Source organism: Corapipo altera, unplaced genomic scaffold (assembly GCF_003945725.1).
Source record: "Corapipo altera isolate COAL_440 unplaced genomic scaffold, ASM394572v1 75, whole genome shotgun sequence".
Classification (NCBI taxonomy): Eukaryota; Metazoa; Chordata; class Aves; order Passeriformes; family Pipridae; genus Corapipo; species Corapipo altera.
Genome location: NW_020884887.1, coordinates 14,896,806 through 14,920,386, shown reverse-complemented (window position 1 = coordinate 14,920,386; position 23,581 = coordinate 14,896,806). Strand labels below are relative to the sequence as shown.

The following is a 23,581-nucleotide window of genomic DNA, read 5'->3' as shown; positions in this document are numbered from 1 at the left end:
CAGAACCCCCCTGGAGAAAAAACACAGAGCAGCACAGGACAGAACCCTGCTCTGTGGAGAAGGAGAGGATATGAGAAATGTTTGAACACTCAGGGTCAGCCCAAGAACACTTCTGTGTCACTGGGGCAAGCACAGGGTTTTTTTGCCAGCCTGAACTGATATAATTCCGTGTTTTGAAGGCAGCAGGCAGCTCCAGGGCCTCTGCTGCTGCCCTGGGAGGGGTTGGCCAACCTACAGCAGCGAGAAGCCTCCGCAGGCTCCAGCCCTGCCATCCATGACCTTGGGTGCCCTGGGAAAGCTGGCAGCACGTGCATCAGCTCAGCACACAGCCAAGGGGGAGCAAGACAGCAGGAGCTGACCTCTGCCCACATCCCCACCCCGATCCCCTCCTCAGACATCTGCACAGGAAGGACCTGCACATCCAACAACCGACAGTCCGGTACCTCAGAGGCAGAGAGGGAGGAGAGAGACCCTGCTGCTTCTCCCATCGAGGAGCCAAAGGAGAATGAGAGTCATCTTTGACCTTGCTAACAAACCATTAGACAGGAGAGAGGGAGCAGAGATGGAGACTTGCTCAGCTCCATCCATCCCCTGCCTGGCAGCTGTGGAGCCACGGGGCAGGAAGGCAGGGCAGGATGCAGGCAGAAGGCTCCAGGGAACAGAGCTGAAGACAGAGGGAAGAGAAGCTGAAAAATAAGGAGAAGGAGGAGAAAGGATTAAGACAGGAAAAACAGGGAAAAATAGAGGGGAACATTAAAAAAAATTAAATCCATCACCATGGGAGGTGAATCATCAGGAGGGTGCAGAGGATTTTGGAAGCAGCTGAGGTGGAGGCATGTCAGCTGAGGCAGATGCACACAGACCCTGGGGGTGCTGTGCCTCAGGAAGGGCAGGCACTGGGCAGTCCTGTCAGAGGGTTCCCAACAGCTCCCTCCAAAATAATGCTGACCATGAGCTTGGTCACTGGCCCCAAGGGGTTAGTGCTGGGTGCTGCCCTTCAGCTGCTGGCAAGCTGATCCTGCAAAGCCTGGCTCAGCCAGGAGGGCAGTGACAGAGATGGGATTATGCCAGATCAGCTCAGGATCTGGCTCACCATGAGAGTCTGGGCTGTACCAACCCAAGGAAAGCACAGCAAGATCTGCACACAGAGCTTTTAAACCACACATGGAAACTCCTTCACCCCTGGAAGGACTGCAGGCAGAGCAGAGGGCTTTCCAGCCCCCAGACATGGATCTCCTCTCCCCAGAAGCGAGGTGGGAGGGCAGTGGGCGTGCAGTACCTGTGGGTCTGGCTCGATGTTGATCCGGTATGCCTGAGCCTTCCCGTCCTCCAGAACAGGGGGGGACCAGCTCTTCCCTTCAGCTCTGCAGGAGGAAATCAGGGAAACTCTATTTAACTTTTAAATGAACCCAACCAAAGCAAAAAAAATTATAATAAATTCAAACAAACAAAACCCACAAAAAAACCCCTCAAAAGCCAAACATATGTATAGTATGTAGGCCTGCCAGGGAATTATTATATACATATTTGTCTAAAATTATCCTCAGAAATAGTACAGTGGTAAACAGAGAAGATGCCAGTTCCATGCTATTAAAACCATGAAGCTCAAAACCCATCCTTGAAGTACAGGCTCTGACTCAGTGGGGGGTTTAAGACACAAACTTATTTTGGTTCAAGAAATCAGCAGACAAGTTCATGATGGTTCTTGTTTTGCACATTCCTGGCTTTGTCCCTGTATTCTGGTTCTGAATCCAGAAGGTATTCTGATTACATGTGTGTCTGTAGATATATATATATACACATCTGTATATATATATATACACATACAGGCACATATATATGTGCATTCCCTGGCAGGCCCATATACTAGCCCAGGACTGCAGGACTTCTATAAACACCTTTCAGGGAGAAGGCTTACACAATCCTGGCTGAATCATCTTGCATCTTGATCCTTTCAACAGGTGCCAGATACAGAAAGCCCTAAAAATACAGTTTCCGCTGCAAAATGCATCTTCAGTCCTGCCAAGGCAGAGCAGGATGCTGCCACTGTCCAAAGATTTTCCATGTGCCTGCTCATGTTTCCCCCCACAGGGGCACAGCTGGGATGTGATCTCTAGTGGATCTCCAACACCCAGGGTATGAGGGAGCTGCCTGGGCTGGGCACGGTCCAGCAGGCTGGTACACAGGCTTTTTGGGATGCAAGGAGGTTGAACTGGGAGATGGAAACTCCGTGAAGTTCAAGATAAAGTTTTCACAGGCAAACTATTCTGTTTATCATCACAATCTGCATATGCACCACTTAATGAAAGTAGGTCTTGTTCCATGGGCACAGATCACTGGCTGCATCCAACCATCCTTTGTGGACTCTGGCCCCTGCCACATACCACACTCAGCTTCAGTTTAATTATCTGCAGAGTCCAAGTGTGAAAAATAAGGAGCACAGTTTTAACCTGGGAATTCTCGAGGTGATTTTTTACCCTTGGTATTTTGCAGCTGCACCAGTCAGCACACAAAGCTGCCTTTCCAGACCTAGGGTCTGACTCAAAACCTACCAAAAGCAGGGACTCCCACTGATTTCAACACACTTTGGATCCAGCCCCGAGGATTTAAGCTCTTTTTGTTCCAAATCACTACTCAAGGCTGCCATCACAGCTTTTTCAACAGGGAATGACATACTCTCTCTCATAGCTAGATACCTTGTTCTGATAATTTATCTTTACTATAATTATCTGATTTTAGACTGGGACAATTCACTGTGAATTGGTCTTTCCAAGTGGGACAAAGGAAACAGTCCATCCCAGGCACATCAGCATGCCCAGCATCCCCAACCTGCTTTTTGGCACAAGCCAGTGCTGTGTGTATTTCTTCCACATTGAGACTCTAATCTGGAGGCCCAGAACAATGGGAATGCCTGATTCCATTGGCAGGGATCACCACTATTATCTCCCTGCTCTCCCCCACGCTGGGCCAGCCCAGGGGGCTCTCAAAGTGCCCCCAGAAGGGGCTGTGATGACATTCCCCCCACTCAGCCCTGGAGCCCACGTGCCAAACACAGCTTAAACCATCCCCAGAGGCTTCAACTTGACAGTAAATAAGAACCAAGGCTCAGAAAGCAATTCTGGCTGCAGAAGATGAGAGGAATAGCAGTAAATTCACTCTGTGTGAAGCTCTGGCATTTGGTCACCAGTACTGCCAGCACTTGCCAGTTGAAGTCTCCCAGTTCTCCACACCCCTGACAAAGATCACACTGTCTGTACCAGAGAACAGCTAAACTTGTGTTTTCTAAAGGTCATTATGGATATATTTACACTTAATGAAAGACATGGCCAGATTGGTTTGCCCAGAGAAACCCTTTTGTAGTTAATGCTTTAATAATTAAACTCAAGGCTTCACCATCAGCTTTCTTGATATAACTGAGACCACCTCAAACAGCTCCCAGTGACAGCCTGAACAAAGCCAGGCTCCCCTCAGCCCAGCTTTCACTTGAACTGTGCTGAAACAAGCTGCCATGGCACAGTCTGGGTTCCATTTGGCACTTCTAAAGGCAAAGCAAAGGGGAATGGGAGAACCACCAGCCTCACCAGAACAAAATGCACGTCCTGAGTTTGATGAGGATTTGTGCTCACACAGGGAGGCTCCCTCTTTTCCCTGGGAACAGCAAAATACCACGTAATCCAAAATAATCCCAAATAATTGGGAGGTGACTGAGAGAACGATGCCACGGGCAGCTGCTGCAAGTGGGGCTGATGCTTGGAGCTCACTCCTCAAGCCTGGCTGCAGGAACAGTCCAGGCCCACGTGCCCAGCAGGAGCAGCAGGAGGGTCCCCTGCCCCTCCCAGGACATGGGGGATGAGCAGGGCCCAGAGCAGTGGGGACCTGGGGCCAGCACAGTCACCCCGAGACACCCCAGCAGCAGGTCCACGCTCCCAGCAGTCAGAGCTTTGTGTCTGGGCAACAGCAAACACCCACTGCACTTCTCTAACGTCATGGGCCAGAGATCAGGCGTCGCTCAAATGTTCCAAGTCATTTAATTTCGGGGAAAAAGTGTTTTCAGATGTGTTGTAGGGGATTAAAGGCAGCTATGTGGAAATCATTACCCTGCACTAACACCACTCTGCTCTCTTAGCAGCTGCTAGGACAACCCCAAGAAAAATAACTTGACCTAGGTTAGTGCTGGGTCTTCCACATGGGGCTTTGTGGGAAACGGACCCATTTAACAGGACATCACTAAAAAAACAACGTTGTAGACACCTTTTATCCCACTGTTTGTTTTCTAAAAGTCTCAAAGTCATTCTCAAAAGATTACTTGCATATGCTCACATATTTTACCAAAATGTTTTTTCACCTGGCAATGATCTGTAAGTCTCACTCTCAACATTTGTAGAGCTGCTTTTAAGCTGCAAGAATTCCTGGGTCTCACTGAATTTCTAATTTCTCCATCCCCTTATAAACTAACATTTATCACTTGGAGAAGTGCCAGCCTGGATCCAGGACACTGCCACCTCTGATTGTGCAGCCACAAACCACCAGAATAATCACGTTGCTGGATTTCACCCCAGCCCACAAGGTCCTTCCAGGAGGGTGACTCCAGGCTCCTGTCCATCTCCTGAACACTCTTCCCCTCCCACCAGGGCACATCACTATGCTCAGAACTGATTTTTATTGCTGATATGGCCGTGAGCCTTCCAGGAGCTGAGTTCTGTCTAGAAGCAGCTACAGTCGATGCTTCACCTTCCCAGGACTGTGACCCTCACCAGGACAACTGCAAGGTGTTGGATCCACCCCTTCGAGGCAGGAGAGCAGCAGGGGAGCTGAGCTCTGCTGAGCACCCCAAAGGACCTGCCTGGTCCAGAGCACGTGAAGGAGAAGCTGCAGGATTTCTCCTCCTTCATTCCTCTCTCCTGAAACCATTGTGTATTGCCCTGGACAGCTGCCGGTTTTCCTCTCTATTAGTCCTCAAGGAGCTCCAGAGGGGAAGCTGTGATTCACTTTTTCAGTTGTACTTTTACTGGAAACTTGAGAACATACACTGTCATCCTTCCCATCTTCCAGCAGCGTGTCTGCACTGCTCACAGCTCAGGGACCCCGACACAACCTCCAGGAGCTGGGGGAGGTGGGAAGAACATCAACTACGGGAGGTTCCAGGGACTTTTGGGGCTACACGCCCAGCAGATTCATTACTGGGCTTTCTCCCACAGAAACTTCCAGAGAAACTCCATCTCTGTACAGGGAGCAGGAATGAATAGAGAATCTTCATACTCCAGTTCTCCAAGCAGACTCAGCAGTGGCACAAACACCAAATTGAGAGGAAAGAAACTGCTTCCAGGATTTAAGGCAAAGTAGATCCCGTGCTCCCTTGGCTTGGGATTCAACAGCTGGGAAGATGATGCTGGAACAGCTGCCTGATTTATTATCAAGGCAGCCTGAACCATTCCACCAAATCCTCATCAGCACCATCACCCCCTTTCCCACAGCCCAGGTGCTGTCCAGCCTCACTGAGCCCACTTGAACTCCTGGCCTCACATTTCAAAGCCACTAACCACGACCTGAATGCCCAGCCCTGATTCCAGGAATGCCCAGGTAATTCCTCACACCTTACATCAATGCCCACATAAATGTCAGTTATATAAATCAACTCCTTTTGTAAGCTGAGGAGGATTTTCAATCACTCCATTGCAGGCCAGGAAGGTGACTGTGCTGCTTCACCTGTCACAGCCCCACTGCCCAGACACAGCCCTGCACGTGTCCAGGCAAAGCAGGACCTAAAAAAAGCCAAGGACAAAACACCCCTTAACTTCAGATGGGTCAAGGGTCTGGCCAAGAAAGCTGAGAGAAAATGGGGGGTGTGAAGAAGAAGGGAGAACCCACCCCCCCCCTCAAGAGATTTAAGCCATTGATAAAGGACAAAGAGATTTAAAAAAAAAATTAAGAAAAAAAATAAAAGAAATATCTGTTAGTCCAGCCTGAGAGCAGAGGCAGCTTCTCTGATACAAACACTGACTGGGAGCTGCAGGGGCACAGGAGAGTCAGAGAACCCAACACCCCTGAAAAGCTACAACGTCCCCTTCCCAGCAGTTTTCCCTGTGTGGGCATGGGGCCAGCTCCTCCAGGAAAGCTGCAGCACAAGCCTTCACCCTCCCACAGCTGGCAGAGGACAAAAGGTTCAGAAGAAGCTGTTGGGCTCGCCCTGGCCCTGTGGCACAGACGGGCAGGTCTGGGCAGTGCTGCCAAGGGCTTCCCAGCAGCCTGTGTCAGCAGGAACTGCGATGCCATGAGGTCTCCTGTCCCACACCCAAGGTCCTTTGGGTGCTCAGCCCTCTGTTCTCAAAAAACACAGCTCCAACCCAATTTTGTGGGTTGGTCTGGCTGGCAGAGCCACAGGGAGGAGCGCTCAGGGTGCTGCTCCCCATGACAGTGGTTGGATGTCACATGTTCATATTTGATCAGAAGCTCTCAGTTTTTCTCCTTCCGGACTGACTGGAGGAGCAGATCCTGCCATGCAGCTGGATGAGAGAGAAACCACCAAACCCAGCATGACATTCCCAATGGCAGACAGTGCTGAAGTTCACATCACACAGAAATCCCACTCACTGCAGTGGTTCCCTCCCACGCAGGGGGCAGAGTGATTGCCTGCACTCCATGGGAAAGTACCACACTCCAGTTGTTTATTCTACCCATGGGCAGTCCTCTGGCTATTTATGTGTTTCCCACCAGTGTATCCAAATGTTTTATTAAAGTAAATTTGATAAATGGGATAATGAGCATCTCATCCCATCAAATTCAACAGCTCTCTGCATTCACAACACCTCCAAAACTCAAAGGGGCCACGTCGATCTTGGGACAGCCCATCAGACCACCCAGGAACTCCCCGTTCTTGTTTTCCCCCCATTCTGACTTTCCTACTGAACTTTCTAATCAAAGGGCATTTACTGACCAGAGGATGAAAACAAAACCCGTCTTGTTCTCTATGTCAGTAACATAAAATGTCAAGGGTTGATGGAGAAAGGGCATGGGATGGCTGGGAGGCACCAGGGGGGCACCAGGGGGCTGGATGCCCTGCCCAGCTCCCTGCCCTCCCTCTGCACACACACCTGCCTGCAGGGACTCTGCTTTGGCAAAACAGAGTTAACACCAAACTTCACGTCTCTTTGGTAAAGACGTACATCAAACAAGCTTGTTATTGCAAATCTATTTCAGACAAACACACTTATTTAAAAACAATCTCCCTGTGTTGGTTCGCAAACTGGATTTTGTTGAAGGCAGCACAGAGAGATGATTGTGCTTGGAGAGCATCCTCTGCCCAAGGGAAAAGACACTAATCCACACCCTGCTCTCTCCTGGAGCTCAGGCTCAGAGGAGGGTCCAGGGCTGGAAATGCACAGCTGTGACAAACAGCAGCAGCTGGACAGGCACACAGACCAACAAACCCAGTGAAAGCCCTGTCAGTGCCCCAGGACACAGATCCCTGGGCAGGACCGGGTCACCCCACACCCCAGGAGGCAGGACCTGGAGAAGGGATCCTCTCACACTGAGGAGGGAGCACCAGATGTGCTTCCAGCAGTGAGTAACACCTGGGCAGAGTCATCTGGATCCAACAGGTCCCTTGGGAAACAGGAGAGAGATCCAAGAGCCATGTCACTGTGCACTCACTTTGGGCCAAACTAAAAATAGCCCCAATAACGCATCACTGGAGCTGCTGTCCTCACTGCAGGAAAACAAACCACTCAGTTTTTCCTGTCAAGAGGAATGCCACTCTCATGGGCACCTCTGGGCACAGTCAAGGTGTGTTCTGCCCTCGGAGAAGCCACCAACCCGACTCAACAGTGTGATCTCCAAGAGGAGCCACCCCGTGCTGAACAGCTCCTCACCATCACCAGCTCCTGACTGCTCCTGCCTTGCAGACTCTGGGCATTCATTTTTGCCTGTGAGATACAAAACCCTTCAAATCTGCATCTTCATTAGGAAGACTTCAAGACCTGGCAGCTGTTCCGAATGGAAAGCAAAACTACTGTCCTTCCTTGGCTGTGGGAAATTCCACCTGTGCGAAGGGTTTGCTTGCTTTTCTTGTTTTCTTTCTTTCCCAGAGCTGAAGCCACATCATCCCAACCCCGTGGGCTGTGCTTCAGCCAGGCAGCCTGGACACCCCTGCTGAGGAAGCACGAGGAACCACAGAGGCTTTGTTCCATTTATGGCAGTGCTGCCTCCCCACTGCCCAGTCAGAACCACAGGGTTTTCCAAGAAAACTATAAACAGCAAATGATAGCTCTTTACAGCAGGAAATGCCTCTTTAATCTGGAGTGGAAAACTATATCCACTTATTTAAACTTATTACAGATAACATTAGCCATTCATGAACCTTATAAGGATCCCTCATTTTGCTGGGATGATTTGTGATTAACAACATTTAGTTACAGAATTAATTCCAGAGGAAAGCAAAAAAAACCCACCAAAAACCCAAAACAAAAAAGAAACAAACAAAAAAACCTTGAGCCTAACTCAATTCTTCATTTTGCCTCAAAATACTCTAAAAAGTGAATTTGGCCAGATCATCAAATGTGTATTCATTGAAGAGATGTTTAGGAAAATGACAGGTGGATGTTAATGAAGGAGGAAGGTTTGTCTAAAGGAGATTCCAATCCCATTGCTACTCTTGCTTGAATTGCTACATCTTCCCTTGGGTTGAAAGACTCAACCCAGGTCACAGTCTGGACAAGTCTTGCAAGGCACAAATGACAATCCACATGTATAAATGAACAGAACCCATTTTTTGTGTCAGTGGGCCATTCAAAATAATTTTGTTTTACTGTTTTTGAAAACACAGGACAATTACCCAGACCATGGGGATGCTCCAAGAACTGAGCCTGAGGGCACATCTGCTCCAGGACAGCCACAAGCCTTCAGCAAAGCTGACCCAGGAGCACATCCCAGCAAACCAACCTGTTCACAGAGAGCAGCAGCTGGTCCACACACGCTTTGATCTTGTTCTGTGCTTCCAGGTGTGTCATGTTCTCCGTGTTCTCTCCATTAATTGCCAGAATAACATCTCCTGGGCACAGGTCTGCCATGGCTGCTTTACTGCCAGGGTTAATCTGGGCAGGGAAAAATAAAAGGGTTACTTAAAAGAATTCCAGGTTTAAAAGAAAAAAAAAAAAAACCACAAAAAAACCCCAACGCCCAAAAAAGTCCATTTTCTCAGAATAAGCTGCAGGTAAAAGGAATAGTTATTTCTGGAGAATATGTGCTTTGCCTACACTGAGGTTGGATGTCAGAGCTCTCAGCTCAGCCTCAGTTCTCCAAGGATCATCCTCTACAACAACATTCCATGGAATAAGAGACTGCAGTCAACCCCAGTCAGTGTGTGACCAGATCCTCCCCTCACATTTGTCTCTTGCTCGAAATAATGGAATACCCTCTTTCCAGGGAGATGCTCCACACTCCTTTGGCTTGCAGACCTTACATGATGCTGCAAGAATCAACCCCTAAAGAGCACAAGGAACCTCCTCTCTGGGTAACCACAAACAGAGGGCGAGTGCTGGCACTGTAACTGCTGCCTGGGACAGGCCATGCTGGACATCAGCTTTTCCTGACTGTCACCCAAATGACTCGTCTCCTTCCAGCCCTGCATGGACCCCATCCCTGGAGGAATTCAACAGAAGTGGCTCCTGGGGACATGGTTCAGTGGCAGCCTTGGCAGTGCTGGGGTAACTGTTAGACTTGAAGATCTTTTAGATCCTTTCCAACTAAACAATTCCATGATTCTATTCTATAAATATCACACAGCTTGTTAAGCCTCCACAATTCTTTCCTTCTGGTTTTGTGGGAGTGCCAGAACCTTACAAAACTCATAACTTCTTTCCTGAGGAACTAATGACGGGTCCAGGTACCGTTTGTGGTCAGCCATGAGACCAACCCTGTAGCCCACAAAAGAGGTGCCTGAGAAATTACTCTTTCATTTACATCATCCTAAATGTGGTTTTAATTTTTAGAATGATACAAAAGGACGCAAGGCGTGGTCAGGACAGGTAAACCTGTTGGTTCAAACTCTTAATAGCTGCGTGTTTGCCCTCTAATTTCCTCTTCAGTCATTCTGAGCATCTGCTAAGCAACCAATCAAGTGAGAAAGTACAACGAGCCTTATTTTTGGTTATTCATGTCTCACTGCACTAAAGCAAGATGGTGCTTTGCTTCTGCTTACTCTTGATTCACACAGGTATAATCCCCTGTCTCAGGAGGTGGGTCTCTGCCCCAGTACACCTGCTGGAGAGATCCAGCACTGCTCTACCCACCATCTGCCCCTGGGCACGGCTCACAGGGGTGCAGGATGGCACCCAGACACCACCAGACTGGGTATGGTTTTTCAGGCAGTTTGAGACCAAGTGGGGCCACCTGTTCCCCAGTGCCCATGGTCCCCAGTTACCACAGGCCATCACTAAACAGGTATTATAGAAAGGAGGCATGCACAGGTCCTGGCTTTCACCTTGATTTCATAGAACCCTGGAATGGTTTGGGTTGGAAGGAATCTGAAAGTTCACCCAGTTCCAACCCCCAACCCCCTTCCGTGGGTGAGGACACCTTCCACCAGACAGAGTTGCCCCAATCCCCACCCAACCTGGCCCTGAACACTTCCAGGGGGGATTTGTTCTATTTCCATGGGGCGTTCAAAGAGGATTTAGTCTCACCCTAACAGCCCTTGTGGATCCCCCTGGGGCTGCCCACGGGACTGAGGCTGGTGAGCAGCAGGCATCCCCTGGCACAACACAACCTGCTGCACTGCCCCCTGACAGACACAACCTGCTGCACTGCTCCCTGACACAACCTGACCTCTGCACTGCCCCCTGACACAACCCACTGCACTGCCCCCTGACACACAACCTGCTGCACTGCTCCCTGCGTGACCATGGCCATCACCATCACCACCGAAACGGCCTGGAGGTGTTTGAGAAGCACTTTTGACATTTAAATAGAACTGGCAGCCCGAATTACAGCTTTTGTTGCATTGTCAGAGTAAATCAGCATTTGCCATTTGCTCTTCAATAGTTTTGGCTGGGCTGTTTGGCTCCAGCAAACCTGCCAGGCCAACCCTCACAGGCTGCCCAGTGACTCAGCTCAGAGCAAACAACGGGAGGGGTTTTTCAGCTCCACACACAGTAGCTGTAGAGTTTTGACACAGGACATTTCAGCCCAGGACAGGATTATTTTTCCCCTGGTACGTTAGGTTTTCTGGAGCCATGTAAGACCACATCCATTCACAGGGCATCAGGGTCCTTCTACAGCCACAGGAGCTGCCAGACCTGCCAGAAAGTCAACCAGAAGCTCCACCAGCACCTCCAAGGAAGCATCTCCATGTCCTTGCCTGCTGTTATCTGCTCCCCTCAGTGGCCACCCCACAGCCCTGGCTGCCAGCAGGCTTTTAGACTAACAGACCTTCAGCCTGACCCAGGACAGCTGTATTTTGTTCTTGTCCATTCAGTGCTGTCTAAGTGTCTGATGGATTTGCCCCTGCACTGATCTTAACCAGATTGTAGCTCCCTTGGAGAATAAGCTGTTCATAAACTGGACTCCTAGCTTTTTCCTATTTTTAGATTCTGGTTTACTTCAAATTATTTTGGCAGTATTTGCATATTAGCATTTTATGCTTGCTGTGGAGATGACTGAGGGCTTGAAACGGAGCTGCACTCCCAAGAATTCATCAGTTTGAGATACAGCATCAGTGTCTCAACAGCGTGGGAGTCATTACTGTAATGTCTGTCAGGTCCAAAGTTTATATTTTAGTGACTGATGTTTACAATACTTCAGACCAAGTTCACCTAACTCACAGCTGTGCACAGCCATTGACACCAAACATGCCACAGAAAGCCTGACGAGGCTGGTTTGGGGTCAGTGCTGAGCCCAAATCCTTTTACCTGCTTTGGACTTGGGTCAGTGCTGGCCTTGGCAGTGCTGGATTAACAGCTGGACGCGATGGTTTTAGCAATCTTTTCCCACCTAAACATTCTGTGATTCTATGCCATTAGAGCCTGGCAGTGCACAGAGGTTTTGGGATGGAGCTTGTACCAGAGTCACTCACTTGAGACTCTCCAGAGGGACCTCAGGTCTGCCCTGAGCTGTAACCTCAGCCTGTGTGACACCAACAAAACACAGATGAGTTTGAGAGTAACTGGATACGTTGTGAGGCTGAAAACACTGACAGAAAACCTGCACTGAGCCACTGCAACCTCATGTTCCTGAAAGGGGCCTCCAGAGGAGCTGAGGCTCGAGAATAGGAGAGGATAAAGAAAAACCATGATAAGATTTTATTTGAAGTTCTCCATCTGTGCCAAGAGCAAACCATTTCAAAAATCAAGGTTGGATGAACACAGACCAAGATCAGAGTGATGGATACGTAACTCAGGGTGGTGTGAGTGATCTCCCCACCACAGGCAACACCAAGTGCCCTAAAGCCAAGCCCCAGCTCACACACCAGGGCCTCACACAGGCTCTGTGTGTGCCATGCCCCATCTTGCCCAGCCTGGGTGCCTGCCAGGATTTGGGCTGCTTCTCTGCTTGTCTCCAGTGAAGAGCTCAGGCAGGGCAATTACACAGCAGCCCAGTGCCTCCCATCCTGCTGACCCCCAGGGCAGCAGCCCCAGGCAGGGGTTGGTGTTTCGGAGCCAGAGCAAGGTGCTGGTGTGGAATTCCACGGGGGGACAGGGTGCTCTCAGCCCCTGGGCTGCAGCATCTCACAGGGCCTTGCTCCCTCTCTGAGGCCACGTAGCTCTCCAGGAGCTGGGACAGCAACCCCAGTACCCCTTCAGAGCAGTCAAGTGTATGCACTGAGAGACAAAACCACAGCAAACATCACGGGTTTAAAGAAACGTAAATATTTTTATTGTAATTCCCCTACAGGGTTTTCTTTTTTGACCAGGCAAGAATCCTGCCTCCTCTGGAAGCTCTGAACTCCCAAGGACAACCTCATGCAGCAACAAAACAGCACTGAGCTGGTTATTGCTGCCCTGCACTCAAAGGTATCTTCCCAACAACATAAATCCAAAGCCAACTGATGGAGACTTTCGGTGAAGTTTCCCAAGATAGTCGTGCCAATCCCCAAAAGCATATTATTCTCCCTAATACCATCAGGACAAGTCTCATTTGTGACATCTTTATGTCCCCCACATAGCGCTGTGCTTCAAAAAATACCAGAGGTCCAATATTGGTTCCTATCTCAGTGCTTTCTATTATTCCAGTTGGAAAAAGAGAATTTTAAAGAAAGAGCCCACAGCAAACAGCCCTTCTCTCACTGTCCTCTGCCTCCTCAGTCACCACAGGAGGTTTGGTGACAGTGCTGGAAGCATCATCCCCACACCCAGCATGACTTTTGCCAAGTCATCAACCAGGGAACTCTCTCCATAATTACAAGTGATTTTTTAAAATAAGTTTTTCCAATTATTTTCTCCACCACCTTTCCCAAGATTTCCACTCACCTCTCTGCCCTTCTCCAGGGAGGCCAGCCTTCAGCAGTCCTCTCCCAGCCAAGAAGATATTCTGATGCTATGGGACAGACTGGGAAAAGCCCAAGGCCAGCAGCAGATCTCTTATCTGGCCACTGGAGCCTCGTTAGGATTTACTAAGTGCTGGCATCTGACAGCACGTCAGTAAATAAAGCACATTAAGGAACTGCCTCGTGCTTAACCCAAGCTGGCTGGTGTTGGAGCCGTGCAGTCTAATTTAGTCAGCAAGATTATTCACACCCAGAGCAGTTTTCTCTTGAAACACAGTTAGTGTTCTGCCGTCTGCCCTGGAGCCTGACCACACAAGGGTGCCAGGGCTGGGAGAGCACTCAGAGCAGGGCAAAGTCCCCGTGCCTGCTGCCTGCATCCCCTGCCCACCACAGGGTCGGCTCCACTCTGCTCAAGCCGTCTTTAGAATCGGGCCAACACCACAAGCTGAAACAATCAATGCTTTAGTGAAAGGTTAATTTATCTTATTAACTTAATCCCTCTTTATTTTTACTCTTTTCCCCAGAAATCTGCCTCTGAGGTCACCTGTGCCAGGACACAAGGACAAGGGATGCAGCTCCTCACTGCCTGCACAGCCATGGGAAAGATTAACTCAGTCTTTATTGTCCCAGCAGTTTTCACTCAAATCAACAAAAGGTGTCTATTCTGGCCCCTCACACCACTCACACTTAGATAAAGGCAGCAGCTTTCTGTCAGCCACATCTTCACTTTTAGTAAGAAGTGCTCCTCTAATGCATCCTATCAGTGAAGGAATCCAATCCTATCATGACCCTCTTCCCAGGATTTAATGGGTTAAAAGGTGCAATCCCAAACAAGCCTCCACAGACCACACCACCCTTCCCTTAAATCAATGGTAGTTTGTTGCAGGCAAGGCTGGGGGAATTTTCTGTTCTGCAAGTGTGATCAAAAGGGCCTGATTAAAGTCTTCAAGAGGCTTTCAAGATAGTGTGACAAATTTTCAGCTTTTAAACAAAGCCAGCCTGTTCGTGCTACGGGCCAGGAGATGATCTTACATAGCTACATCTTTTAAAACAGGAAGAACCAAGAGTCAAATGACTAACTAATGAAGATAAATTCCCCAAATCCTTAAACATTCTTTCCAGGAATTCTCTTCAGCTTTTCAAAGCCTCCTACTTTGAACTCACATATATTCTGTGCCAATCCATTTGAATTTTTCTAGTTGTTTATATAAAGTCTGATGCACCAAGGCATTATTTAGGTGTGCTCACAGCCCTGTAAATGAAGAACACTGTTTATGCAGTGTGGATTCATTTAACTATTAAAGAAAACAAGAAGCTTAAAACACAAAAGGGAAAGAAGCGGAGTACAAGTGTTATAAAAGGCAAGACGCTTGAAAATCCTTTTGAATCCAAGTACTGATGGATCCAAATCCAAATTTAGAAACAGATCCATAGTGTAGATCCTAACCCAGCTCAGAGCTGAGGTCTCTGCACAAAGAAAGGCTGAGAATCAATGAAACTGGATATGGGTTTTACAGCAAACAGCCACTAACCCAAGTGCAAACCTAAAAACGTGGATTGAGAAAGACAAGGAAGGGACCCACAAGGATCAGCTGGTGTATTTTATCAACAACTGGCTTTCTCAGCCCCAGGGCACACACAGTCCAGCAGCACTCAGAGCACAGGCACCTCACAGCCTCCCACAGCCACCGGGAGCCCCTCACCCTTTCCTCCAAAGACGAGTTAGAGATGCTGCTTCACTGCCCAGAATGGTCCCTCTTCACCCACACAGCTGCTGCTGCACTTAAATCTGCTTTAGGTTCACTCTGCTGTGTCAGGGAGCAAGGCCAGGGCGGGCCAGTCTGCCCTGGGGACACTGGTGAGGTGTGGGTGTCCTTAGAGCATCACATCCCACAGGCAAACCGGGTTCAGCAACACCAGAGAAAGTGTTTATGGCCATAATTGCTTCACCTCCCTCAGAGCTTTAGGGCTCAGCTCCCCAGTGATGCCTCCCCCTCCAACACCCCCCAGCAAGCACCAGGGCTTCCCAAGCCCTCCTCAGGAGCAAACCTGGGTGCTGCACAGAAGACATGGGGGGGCTGCTTGGAGCTTCCCTTCCAAACCAGCAGCCTCTGGGCCAGGAAGGCAGCTGGTGTTTTCTGTTCCAGCAGAAGGGAAGTGGCTACGGGGCCATCTCCAAACAGAAGAAATTCTCCAACACAAAAAGTTGAATTCAGTTGGTGAGCAAACCTGAAACTTCATTCTCTCTGCACAGGCAGGTGTTAATCACAGCCTACAGGGTCTCTCAAGTGTTCTGTGGCTGGTGGTGAACAACAGCACTGAGAGCAGCATCCTGCAAACCTCCCAGGGACCATCTCCTCTGGGTGCCCTTTATCCACCGCTCCTGGAGTCAACTGTTCAAGACAGCTTCTCTTTTAGCACTGCCCATATCTGATAATTAAGAATAATGACTTGAAATAATCTCTAATCTGGTGTGTTTTGCTTTCTGAAGCTCACACTGTAAAATGTCATTGGCACATAATCTGCTATCAGTCCACACAACATGTAAAACCACTTAAGGCTTAATGGGTGTGAATGGGAGCTGCTCTGGTTGACAGGAAGGATCGAGTGTGGCACAGGCTGTGAGGCGTCTTTATGGTGCTTGGAAAATTCATTTCTCCACGGGGAGAAAGTGGGGTTTATTTAGGGTCTCTGCGGGATGTTGAAGTTCCTCAAATGCCACAATGTGGCACAACATCTTTGCAATTGCTCAAATAACACAGTGAAACCTGGGTTTGCTCGAAGTTCTGTGTAAATTCTGAAGTAGAAGCCAAACACAGCCTTATCTACCAGGGCTTGGGGTGAGTGGGGTGGCAGGGGCTGTGTACAAACCCCCTGCAGGAACAAGCCCTGGGGAGATACGGGGTTTGCTCTGCACACATCTGGCACCAACGACAAATCAAGCAGAGTGTTTTTTCAGTGAACATGTTTGTTTTAACCTTTTCTTATCAACACTGCCAGAGCTTGAGAGATCTACTGTTTTCCTTCACACTCCAGCACCTGTGGTCACAGATGACTTAAAAAATAAAAACATTCTCAATAGGTGTTTGGGTATCTAAGAACCATGAGTCAATTTGTTTTGAGAGCTTGGAAATCAGACAAATTCAGTTAGAAATATTATATTTAAGAGGACTCGTGCCTTCTAGGATTTCCTGTGACTCTTGTAGACTTGTGATATGTATTTTGCCCCCCAGCTACCAAAAATGAAATTAAATTGCATTGATCTGCATTAATTCCACACAATCCATAATGCCATATTTGTGTTAAAATTAAAGGACTGATCTAACTCCAGCAGGACCAGGGTTATAACTATCTGTGCTGTTATACAGCAACAAAAAGTTTGAGAAGAAAAGAATAATTGCACATATTTCCCTCTGTATGCTTCCTACACTAACAGAGCCTTTCTAGTAAGCTTCTGTCTAACTTTATTCTCCTTCACCCACTTTATCAAGTGGGATTAACTGCACACTTTTACAAAGTAACTCTGAATACCTGTCCCAACAGGCAATCTTTCAATCTTCAAGGAGAACTGACATCACCATCCCTTAAAAGCAAACCAAAAAGAAAGAGGAGGAAAAAGAAATGAAACCCAAACCCACAAACCCCCAAACCCCAACCCAGAATACCCAGTGCCACTGAGCCCATTCTGCTTTGTCCAGCCTGGCAGAGGCCTGGAGTGTTTTGAGGGTGTGCTGGGTTTATTTTGCTGCCTTGCCCCAAGGTCAGACCTTGCCTGAATGGATTTACATGAATCATTCTTTCCGCCTGCTTTCCCACTCAGGATTATCAGTGTGCTTGATTACAGTAATTAGCATTAGGGTTTCATTCCAGCATATTCCACCATTACTGTCTCCTGAACAAGCACCAGCATTTATCCTTCTCTTTCACTTATTAAAAAAAAAGCCTCGGTGACAGAAGCACTTCAGCAGCAAATATATTTGTGACATATTTGTTAGTTCTTATCTGTAGCTCAGATTAACTGCTCTGTACCAGCACAGCTTCACACGTAACCACCCAGACCTCTTGCCCCAGAGCTCACATGGACGGGGAGAACGACGAAAATCCACAAGCAAAATATTTCCTTCCACTTAAAAAAATCATCCCGCTCGAAATGCTGGAACAAACATGACTGTGCAGCCAGCTGAGGGACAGCTTTCATCACTCAGCCCCACACAGGCAGCACCCACCAAAGGTGGGGTCCTGGGTTTGGGATTCATCAACACAGAGCTGCTGGGAGATCTGAACAGAGTGCATAATTTCCATTTAATAAACTATCAAATACAAATAAAAATTACATGGGGAACCAAGAAAAACCTTGTGGAAATCAAAGGGAAAAGCCCTGTTCCCTTTGCTGGTGTCTCTGGTCCTTGCCTTCTCCACCAACATATGTGGAGTTCCTGTAGAAACCAAACCTGCACCCCCAGCCCTGGGTCTGGGCAGCCCTTGGTGCTCTGCCATCCCCTCTCACACCAGAACAAACCTCACAGGCCACCCCAGAAATTATCACCCCGAGTGGGTTCTCTCTGCATTCAAACAGGATCACAGCAACACTCGGGCATTTGCTGGCTGCCCTGACAGAGTCAACAAAACCACTTTTACTGGAATTCCTTCCTCAGCAGAATTCCTTCTTGAGTATCCTAACCTTTAACAGAACACGTCTCTGCTCAAATGCAAAAGCTGCTTAAGTTTAAAAGTCAACCTTAACTCAAACAATACCTGGATAATGGATTGCAGACCAATTATTTCTCACCCCTCAGTTCCAAGAAACTGAAAATTGCATTTTTGCTGCTCCACTGGAGACCAGTGGGTAAACTGATGTTGAGGCCAGCAGATAAAGGAAAAACTGCATTAAAATCTCATTTAAAAAATACTGGAATTGGCCCATTTGTCAATTATCTGTTTAGCCAAGTAGTTTAGCCATGATTCCAAAGGCAGCAAGTGCGTGGATTAGCACTGGCAGAGGTGGGCAGGTGACGACATCGACTGCTCCAGAGCTGGACAAGTGAGTTCAAGTGATTAAACACACTCAGCTCCTCCAGTTACGCTAATGACTGATTAGCTTTTAATCCAGGCAAGGGGTAGATCAGCTGTGATCCCACACAGAACCACAGCACTCACTGATGTGGTTACAGGCACAGGACTGAGAACAGCTGAGTTACTCTGTTCCTGAGCCATGGCTGCTGGTCAAAGGGAATGTTGTCCTTACCTGGAGTAAGAGCTGCAGGGAACCCCCTTTCCCACAAAGGGCCAACACAGCACCCAGCTGTTGGCCTGCTCAGCCAAGGGAAAGCAGCTGTTGGCTGCCAGAAATTTAATTAAGTCTTAAACCCACTTTCTATCAAGTCATTAAGGCCGACTCTAATCAGATCTCCTGGATCATTCCGTACTCCTATAAGTATCCTTAGGAGGAGTAACCATTAATCCTGTGATGTACTACACCTGGTATTAGCTTACTGTAACAGGGGGGATAAAACAAGCTGAGTTCCACCCCCAGCATAGCCTGGGGCTACAATTCCCTTCCCAGCACTGACAACACACCAGCATCACCCTGCAGGGCTGTGTACCCCCAAAACCAGCCCAGCAAACTCCATCCCTCCTCATCTGGGTCCTCCTGGAAATACAAGAAGAAACAGGGGATGAAAGGGGAGCTATAGCACACCTAACTTTTCATGTGACCACATGAGAGAGGTGCCCTAAGCACACCCTGCTGGATTTGCATTTATCTTTAACAATGAAGAACTCAACAACCCAACTGGAGCCCTGGGTCCTTGGGGGCAGAGTTCTGCACCAGCTGCTCCCAGTCACTGGAGCTATCAGGTCTTTACCCCTTGTCACTTATGACTGATCAAATCAGAGAGAGAAGGGACCTGTTTTCAAGAAAGAGATCATTGCTTGATATCACAAGCACATTTTAAACAGCTGCAAGGGATGGACTGAACCCCATCAGCTGCAGCTGCACAGACACAGCCACCTCACAGGGGTAAGGGCCAAAACAAACCCTTGTGAGAGAGGCAAGTCCTACCCCAAAGCAGGATTCGGTGGATTGTCATGTTCTGTATTGCCAAATCCATATGTTCTCAAGTTTCTCTCTTGACAATACTGTCCCAAGCCACTTTTGTGGTCCACTCTCAGCTGTCCCTCCTGCCCTGTGCCCAGTGCCTCTCCCTGCCTGGCACTGCTGTGCCTCTCGCTCAGCTCAGCCTGGCAGCTCCTTTCACACCAACTGCATCACTGTTTCCCCCTCTAGAAGTGACACTTCGGCTTCAGGTCCCACAAATGCCCCATTAAGAAACTCAGCGTGCACTTAACCTGGAGCTGTAACACTTGGCCAGGCTTTGCAGAGGAAGCTGCACCTTCCATGGCCCCCAGCAGAGCATCCCCGCTGGGCCAGCAACACATCCCTGCACTGCTACAGCAGGGGAGAGGGCTGGAGCCAAATGGTTTCCTGCAGAAGCTCACCAAAGAGTAGAGAAAACCAACATAACAATGACCAAAACATTTTTTTCCACAACCCCTACATAGACAAATTTGTGTTTTTTAAGTAGGCAGCCAGCCTCCAGCACCCAGAGCTGACTATGGGTGGCTCTGGATGCCTCAAATCCCAAACTGCAACCCGATTTCCCAACACAACCAGTCCAGGGAGGATGTTTGCAAAGCTGTACAGTCCAAACACCTCATGGCACACTGATCCTCAGCCCCCCTTGGGCCCAGCAGTGGGGTACAAACCCACATCCCTCAGGCAGCCCAGCACACCCGGAGCTTGTCAGCATCTTGGGCTCACAGCTGGATGGGGCACTCCCAGAGTGTGGTCCTGCCTCCTGGCAGAATTTCTGCCTTTCCAAAGATGTTTGTAATTTCATGGCATTTTAGTATAAAACAAATAAAATAGAAAGTAAAGAAGAAAGGCACTTTGAAGGGAGCAGAAGTCAGCCAAAAGCCTCCACAATTAGCAAGAGGCTCCCTCCCTCCTGCAGTGAGCCAGTCTGAGCAGGGGGCTGGGGCTTTCCCATCCCCACAGACAGGGAGCCTCCAGCCCCCTTGCTGGGTTTCAAAACAGAAAGAACAGATTTCCTGGGCAACTACAGAATGAAAGGGAATATGGCACCACACCAGCCACCATCAGTCCTCTGCACAGCAGCAGGGTTGCAGAGACCCACCATCAAGCAAAGCCCTGGCTCCCTGGGGAGCCCTCCTGCATCCCCAAGGCCAGGAGCTGCAGCAGAAACTAGTTTTTCCCCAGTTCTAACATTTTGGCTACTATTTGCAAAGCAAGTGAGGTCTTTTCTTGTGTTAAGAGACTAGAGCCTAAGCATAATACCCTACACCTATATTTACATCCCAGCAAGTTGTTTATCACCCTCCAGGAGCAGCTGTTGGAGTTCAGCAACATCAGAGCATCACCTCACTCTTCAGCGGGAGCAGAATTAAAAAGGGATCCAATTTAAAAGGCTGACACATGGAATAACACCCTACAACTTCTTTTATTACAGCTCCCTGTGAACCATGGCAAGATTGGCCTGATGAGAATCAACCTCCTCACACCTCCCAGGTTTGCTGAATCAAACAAGGAATTTGGCAAGCCACCTGCCTAGGCAGAAGCAGACTTCGTTTTTTCTTGTTTAATATTAAACCATTTTTTTTTTTCAAAGTAACAGGAAAAGAGGCTCACTCCACTAAGCTGAGATGCTCATTTTCCCAACAGGGACATTTTTACAGTTGCTGAGAGGTGGTTTGTGACACATCCCACGTTACCAGTGGAGAAAGAGAACTTGCCATGCCCAGGAGGCACAGGCTGAGCCCCAAACACCAAGTGCTCCCCGCCTGGCACAGACCCCCAGCTCTGAGCAGCCTCCTGCCCACCCCGGCAGCACAGCCAGCCCCGCCAGCCGCTCCTCCCTGCACTGCCCTGCCCTTCCCTTCCCTCTCCATCCATCTCCTCCTGTTCCTCCTCCAAAACAGCCCTCGCTGGAGCACTTGGAAAGGGACAGTCCAAAGCAAAACCAGAGGCAGAGCTGTGCAACAGGCGCGTTTTAACTCAAATACAGACTAAATCTCTTTAAAACACGCTCTCTTCCATAATTATTTCTTTGAAACTCAGGGTACATGTTTTCTCTTCTCTGTCACAGCTTTGGCAGATGAAGGAGACGACGGCAAACAGCTTGCGTGCATTACACCAATATTTTTAAGTTATAGCTCCTTTCAAAGCCTTTCAATACACTCAGTGTTTGTTCCAGCACTTCAGCAGCAGCTGCCCAGGGGAGCTCGGCAATCCCGCAGAGCCCGACAGGCCGGGAAGGCAGAGCAGCCTGGGGCACCCGGCCCTTTCCCGGGGCAGCCCGACGGCGCTGGAAACCCCAGTGCCCGCAGGAACATGCCCAGCTCAGACACGGCACCTCATCCATCACACAGCCCATCGCACCACCTCGCCGGGCTCCTTCCCGCACGGCGGACGGTTTGTTTTCACATATATCTACACACAAAGCCTTTTTCAAGCTATCTGCGGAGTCTCAGCAAAGAAGTTTCCAGAATACATCTTTGTGAGGTTAAACACAAGTGTGAGTACACTTACACAGTAATTACTACCAGCCCACAGGGACCCCAGAACACTGCAGCCTGCACGGAGAAACTTCTTGCTGACTTAACTCATGCCTTCCTTACAAACCCCAACAGCCTGTGAACTCAGTCCAGGGCGCGAATCCAAACCCTCTGAACACTAAAAACTTTGAAAGCGGATCTTTATGAATTAACAACCAAAAAAAAAAAAAAAAGCATAGAGAACGCTGTAACACCGGGAAAAGCGGCTGAAACGGCGCTGAGTTTTGAGAAGAGTGCATTGGGATGTATACAGACTAACACGAAGTCAAAAAGAGCCCGAGCGCCGATAGCCGGTGGCCGACCCCGGGTACCACATCCCCGCCGCCCATCACCTGCGGCCGGTGCCCTCCCCGCTCCGCCGCCCCTCCGAGCTCACCCTGGAGATGGTCAGCGGGGCGCTGAAATCTTTGCCTCCCACCAAGCGGAACCCCCACGGCGAAGGGCCGCGCAGGACCACCGAGTGGGACATCGCGGCGGGCGCTCCCTGCCCGCGGGCGGCTCCGGCTCCACTCGCGGTCCCGCCGCGCTCCGAGCGCCGGGACGGGCCGGACCCGCCTCCCCAGCTCGGCCCCGACCCACCTCCCCAGCTCGGCCCGCCCGCAGGGCGTGTCGGGGAGGCGGGACCGACCCCTCCCCACCGGCGTCGGGGGGAGCTTTAGCGAGATTTACCCCTGAAAACTTTTACAAGTGGGGTTCTACTTGTAGACTGCTCACAGGAGTAAAGTTATAGTACTTCACTAGTAGTAAAATATACTTTATTTGATGTGGTCAGAGCCCCCCTCACTGCACTTTCATCCTCTGGAGTGGAAAGAAAATGATGTAATAGGTCAGTAACCGTGTAGTCGTGACTGTTTTATTCATCACAATAAGTCTTTTGAAGGAGAAAAAAGTTCAAGAAAATAATCAGATTTCATGTAAAGCCATTTGGGAATTCTTCCTGGTTATTGCTTGGGCAAAAGATAAACCTCCAAGAAAATGATCTGGGCTGGGAAGGACCTTAAAGCTCATCTAGTTCCAAAGGCCCTGCCATGGGCAGGGACTCCTTCCACTAGCCCAGATTGCTCCAAGCCCCTTCCAACCTGGCCTTGGACACTTCCAGGGATCCAGGGGCAGCCACAGCTTCTCTGGGCAGCCTGTGCCAGGGCCTCCCCATCCTCACAGGGAAGGATTCCTTCCCAATATCCCATCTAACCCTGCCCTCTGTCAGTGGGAAGCCATTCCCTGTGTCCTATCCCTCCAGGCCCTTGTCCCAAGTCCCTCTCCAGCTCTCTTGGAGCCCATGTGGCACTGGAAGGGGCTCTCAGCTCTCCCTGGAGCCTTCTCTTTTCCAGGCTGAACAACTCCAGCTCTCTCAGTCTGTCAGAGCAGAGGTGCTCCAGCCCTCAGAGCATTTTCATGGCCACTGCAGCCCAACATCCCTGTGTCCTTGCAGGGGTCTCTGGGCAGCACTCAGCACACCAGAGCATCCCT

At 49.3% G+C, this 23,581-nt stretch overlaps 1 protein-coding gene across 1 annotated transcript in view; it reads right to left on the bottom strand.

Annotated features, from left to right (window-relative positions):
* Positions 1-22,628, bottom strand: part of PDLIM4 (PDZ and LIM domain 4) — a 43,624-nt gene extending 20,996 nt beyond the window's left edge. Inside the window, exons 1-3 of the mRNA XM_027643660.1 lie at positions 22,488-22,628; positions 8,938-9,089; positions 1,280-1,364 (exon numbers count right to left, since the gene is read on the bottom strand). Coding sequence (XP_027499461.1) covers positions 1,280-1,364; positions 8,938-9,089; positions 22,488-22,580 — 330 coding nt within the window. The 5' untranslated portion in view covers positions 22,581-22,628. The remainder of the gene's footprint in view (positions 1-1,279; positions 1,365-8,937; positions 9,090-22,487) is intronic.
* Between the last annotated feature and the right edge of the window lie 953 nt (positions 22,629-23,581).